At 49.9% G+C, this 4,882-nt stretch overlaps 1 protein-coding gene across 1 annotated transcript; it reads left to right on the top strand.

Annotated features, from left to right (window-relative positions):
* Positions 1–1,230: 1,230 nt before the first annotated feature.
* On the top strand, positions 1,231–4,632 carry LOC120708692 (coronatine-insensitive protein homolog 1a). The gene is made up of 3 exons (XM_039994069.1): positions 1,231–2,023; positions 2,965–3,442; positions 3,531–4,632. The coding sequence occupies exons 1-3, from the start codon at positions 1,512–1,514 to the stop codon at positions 4,332–4,334; spliced, it is 1,794 nt and encodes a 597-aa protein (XP_039850003.1). The 5' UTR covers positions 1,231–1,511; the 3' UTR covers positions 4,335–4,632.
* Positions 4,633–4,882: the final 250 nt, after the last annotated feature.

Here is a 4,882-nt window from a genome sequence, read left to right on the forward strand (position 1 = left end):
GCCGCGCCGCGCCTCGTCTCGACCACGGCCCGGCCCGGCCCGGCCCGGCGAGCGAGCGCGCGCGCGCGTGGTTCACCGTCCTCCTCTTACCGGCTTCACAAGTGGTGTACACGAAGTCCACCTTTTAAGTCGGTTGAGATTCTCCTCAATTCCCGGTACGGAATTAAGCATTGATTCCCTAGCATTAATAGTGGGCTTTAAATTCTTTTAATGCTTTAGAAGTAATGGGCCAAGCCCATTACTCCAACAATAATATCGTGCAGACTTTTATTTTTTTAAGAAAAAAGTGGATAAAAAAATTGCATCCACTTGTTCAAGTATCACAAGTTCACAACAGCAACAGAAAAAGAAAAAAGAGAGGCCACTTGAGCTTTTAAGAGCAGACTGGGTGGGAGCCTATTCCAAATTTGGCTCTGTCAGTGTGGGACGGGGACACATGCATGAATAATTGAGTCGTAGACGACGTAGAGTTTACTAGAAAACAAGCTAGACTTTGATAGGCATTGGCGTAGCTGGTTAATGAAAATACCGGAGGTATATTTAGTCTCAACTCACAATAAAAAAAATTGGTGCGATAAGTTAGGCACCCGTCCGAATACGGTTAGCAACAAAGCGACCGCGTAGTATTGTACTACTATATTTTCTTTCACAAATTTCGGTTTTGTAGTGCTGCTACTGAAAAAATTGTGTGATCTACTTATCCCATAGCCTGTAGACTGGTCTCCTTCAAATGGTGTATTGTCATTTCTAGCAATGGACCAATGGTGCCCTCCTGAAAACGACACCTGTAAAATTAATTTTAGACGGTCGGGCTACTAGAACACGTAAGAGCCAACAAGGCGTCGATGGGCTCCATTAAGAGCAGTGGTACGCCGCGCAATCTTGCAGAAGAAAAGAAGGGTTTATCCGCTGATGGCAGACCAGATCCACCGCCCGCTAGACATCACGCCACATGATTAGCTCGTACCATTTTTTCTTGTTTATTTTTTTTGTCCTTTTTCCAACCTTCACCTCATCAAGATATATACAATACACGAAATTCTTCTACGTTTCGTTCAACCATACGTCTGGCCCATGAGTTGCTGAATTTTGAGTGCAATCGACTCCGATATTTTTCGCGAGAATTTGGAAAGAAGAATCGCAAAAAAAAAAGGGTCAGTTCTTGCGACAGACAGAGGGCCCAGCCCCCCAACAGCCTTTTGAGCTGGTTGTGGTGCAGCTCAGTGAGCACTGTGGCGTGCCCGGCGGGCGACGCCATTTATCACCTCCACTCCGGTGCTTACGTGGCGCGGCACCACCGGCTGATCGGCGCAGGAACGAAGTAAACGCTGCTGCCTTCTCCAATCCCCCCCTTCTCCCTCCAATAATTCCCTCCGCCTCTCCTCCCCTCCCCTCCCCCTCCCGTCCTCTCACAGAAATCCCAAGCAGGAAGGGGCAGCAAAAATCTCCATGCCCCGGCTCGGCCTGGATCTCCGGAGAGCCGGCCCCGCGCGGTAGCCGATCCGGGCCCGATGGGCGGCGAGGTGCCGGAGCCGCGCCGGCTGAGCCGCGCGCTCAGCTTCGACGGCGGCGGCGGCGTCCCCGAGGAGGCGCTGCACCTCGTGTTCGGCTACGTGGACGACCCGCGCGACCGGGAGGCCGCCTCGCTCGTGTGCCGCCGCTGGCACCGCATCGACGCGCTCTCGCGCAAGCACGTCACCGTCGGCTTCTGCTACGCCGTGGAGCCCGCGCGGCTGCTGGCCAGGTTCCCGCGCCTCGAGTCGCTCGCGCTCAAGGGGAAGCCCCGCGCCGCCATGTACGGGCTCATACCCGAGGACTGGGGCGCCTACGCCGCGCCCTGGCTCGCCCAGCTCGCCGCGCCGCTCGAGTGCCTCAAGGCGATCCACCTGCGCCGCATGACCGTCACCGACGAGGACGTCGCCGTGCTCGTCCGCGCGCGCGGCCACATGCTGCAGGTGCTCAAGCTCGACAAGTGCTCCGACTTCTCGACGGACGCCCTTCGCCTCATCGCCCGCTCTTGCAGGTACTAGCAATTCTTCCGGTTCCCTGCTCTGGTGATCTGCGGCGCCTCTTAGAGAAATCGTGATTTATCCGGCCGGCGGGGATGTTCCTAAACGGAGTAACAGATAAGCCTGAACCGTGTTCATGTTCGAATACGGCAAGATGCAGAATCTTAGGTCATGACACGCAAGAATTTCTTGAACAAATTGGTATGAGCATTAGATATGCACAGTTCAGAGTAGTTGTGGCTTGATCGTTTCTTTGCCCAGTATTTTCCCCCCATCTCAATATGTACTTGGTCTGGACACATGAAGTTCATAGTAAACACAGTTTTGCACAAGCAAGCTAGTTTGAGTTATCGCCAAACTGGCGGGTGATCTATCGTTCCCATGGGTACTCGGGTACCGTGCTGATTGGAATTGAACAGGACTACTATGTCCTTAATGAAACATATTTTTGGCAAAAATTCAGTGGCAGCTTTGCACGTAGTTGGTTCCAGTTATCAATCAATTCTACCATGATCACATTCATATGGTACGGTGTCTTATATTTCAAGCAGCATCTCTCCCTTCTTTCTCTTTATGCCCAAAGTATCTAAGATGGTTTTTATTTTTTGATTAGAATTCTGTAGTGATGATTTTGAACCAGTTGACTAAGTACATTGAATAATGAATGCACATGAATGTTTTGCATTTGATATATATGGCTCCATATTCAAGGAGTCAACCATTACTTTTGTGTATTGAAACTAGTAATTTCCATTTAGATACTGAAGCAACAAACTGTGGTGACTTCTCTGGTTGCATGTCATTTGCTCAATCATCTTGCCTTTGCTTTTCTATACCTACGTCTCTCTAGCATTTTTTTAATGTTATAATCCTGCTGACAGTGAATACATCGTTCTAGCTGCTATGATTGCCTGGGATTATCAACGTAACATGTCATTCTAAATTGTCTCGACAGATCTTTGAGAACTTTATTCCTGGAAGAATGCATAATTGACGATAAGGGCAGTGAGTGGCTCCATGAACTGGCTGTCAACAACTCTGTTCTTGTGACACTAAACTTCTACATGACTGAGCTCAAAGTGGAGCCATCAGATCTGGAGCTTCTTGCAAAGAACTGTAAATCACTGCTTTCTTTGAAGATTAGTGATTGCGATCTTTCGGATCTGATCGGTTTTCTGCAAACCTCCAAAGCATTACAAGAATTTGCTGGAGGATCATTTTCTGAAGTAGGAGAGTACACCAAGTATGAAAAGGTTAAATTCCCACCCAGACTATGCTTCTTGGGGGGACTTACCTTCATGGGTAAAAATGAGATGCCTATTATCTTTCCTTTTTCTGCGACACTGAAGAAACTGGATTTGCAGTACACTTTGCTCACCACTGAAGATCATTGCCAGATTATTGCTAAATGCCCCAACCTACTGGTTCTTGAGGTAATGCTTTTGCACATATATTCTATTGTATTTGCATCTGAAAATAGCAAATATTTCATTCAACTGACAAGATAGACACTCTCAACAGGTGAGGAATGTGATTGGGGACAGAGGACTAGAAGTTGTTGCTGATACGTGCAAGAAGCTTCGAAGACTACGAATTGAGCGGGGTGAGGATGATCCAGGTCAAGAAGAGCAAGGAGGAGTCTCTCAGATAGGCTTGACAGCGGTAGCTGTTGGTTGCCGTGAACTGGAGTACATAGCTGCCTATGTATCTGATATCACCAACGGAGCCCTGGAATCCATTGGGACTTTCTGCAAGAATCTCTATGACTTCCGGATTGTTCTACTTGACCAGCAGAAGGAAATAACAGACCTACCGCTTGACAATGGTGTCCGTGCTCTGTTGAGGAACTGCACCAAGCTCCGGAGGTTTGCCTTCTACCTGAGACCGGGAGGGCTTTCTGATGTAGGCCTTGGCTACATTGGTCAGTACAGTGGAAACATCCAGTACATGCTGCTAGGCAACGTCGGTGAGTCGGACAATGGTTTGATCCAGTTCGCAATGGGGTGCACCAACCTGCGGAAGCTGGAGCTGAGGAGCTGCTGCTTCAGCGAGCGAGCCCTGGCAGTCGCCGTTCTCCAGATGCCCTCGCTGAGGTACATATGGGTGCAGGGGTACAGGGCCTCTCCAACAGGACAGGACCTCCTGCTCATGGCCAGGCCCTTCTGGAACATCGAGTTTGCACCTCCCAGCCCCGAGAACGTATATCGGATGATGGCAGATGGACAGCCTTGTGTTGATAACCAAGCTCAGGTTCTTGCATACTACTCCCTGGCCGGAAGGAGGCCAGACTGCCCTCAGTGGCTGGTTACATTGCATCCTGCGTGACTGTAAATAAGTAAGCCGCGAGTATGGTTATCGTACCAGTGACCAGTCTATATTGTTAGCAGCCTGTGTGCCGTCGTAATAAACTCTACTAGTAGTGTAGAGGTGTAGTGCAATAAGATGCAGTTGTCGCTTGTACGTAGTAAACCACTAGTACTGCTATCTAATCCTAGGAGGATGTATGCTAAGTTGCGCTGTGCTTTCTTCCCTGGAAGTGTACTCTGCTCCCCCTGTAAATATCAGAAATGTTTCATTTTTTGCCTGTGCAAAACAAGTCGAAATGAAGTATCTGAGAGGTGCATTGCACGCACAAGATGAGCTGACAGCAACTACGTTTTGCCATCCTCAAAAGTTTGACAAGGGGGGACGCACTGGATGTGCGTATAGGATTCATGGACTCCGAAGCTCCCGTCCATATCCAGCGCCAGGAAGGCGACGGCCACCATGAAACGGCAGGCCGCGCCCCACGCTCTCCACTTGGACCCCCCACCTACGTGGAGTACGTGGCCTCGGCGTTCAGCGGGCGGACGCCGAGCGGAGCCGTCGCGGAG

This window comes from Panicum virgatum, chromosome 5K (assembly GCF_016808335.1).
Source record: "Panicum virgatum strain AP13 chromosome 5K, P.virgatum_v5, whole genome shotgun sequence".
Lineage (NCBI taxonomy): Eukaryota > Viridiplantae > Streptophyta > Magnoliopsida > Poales > Poaceae > Panicum > Panicum virgatum.

What these genes read in the sequence shown, in the direction of transcription:
- LOC120708692 (XM_039994069.1), top strand. Translation starts at nt 1,512, where the DNA reads ATGGGCGGCGAGGTGCCGGAGCCGCGCCGGCTGAGCCGCGCGCTCAGC. An exon ending in CTCATCGCCCGCTCTTGCAG is followed by an intron (nt 2,024 to 2,964) that starts GTACTAGCAATT and finishes TTGTCTCGACAG; the next exon opens with ATCTTTGAGAACTTTATTCC. An exon ending in CCAACCTACTGGTTCTTGAG is followed by an intron (nt 3,443 to 3,530) that starts GTAATGCTTTTG and finishes CACTCTCAACAG; the next exon opens with GTGAGGAATGTGATTGGGGA.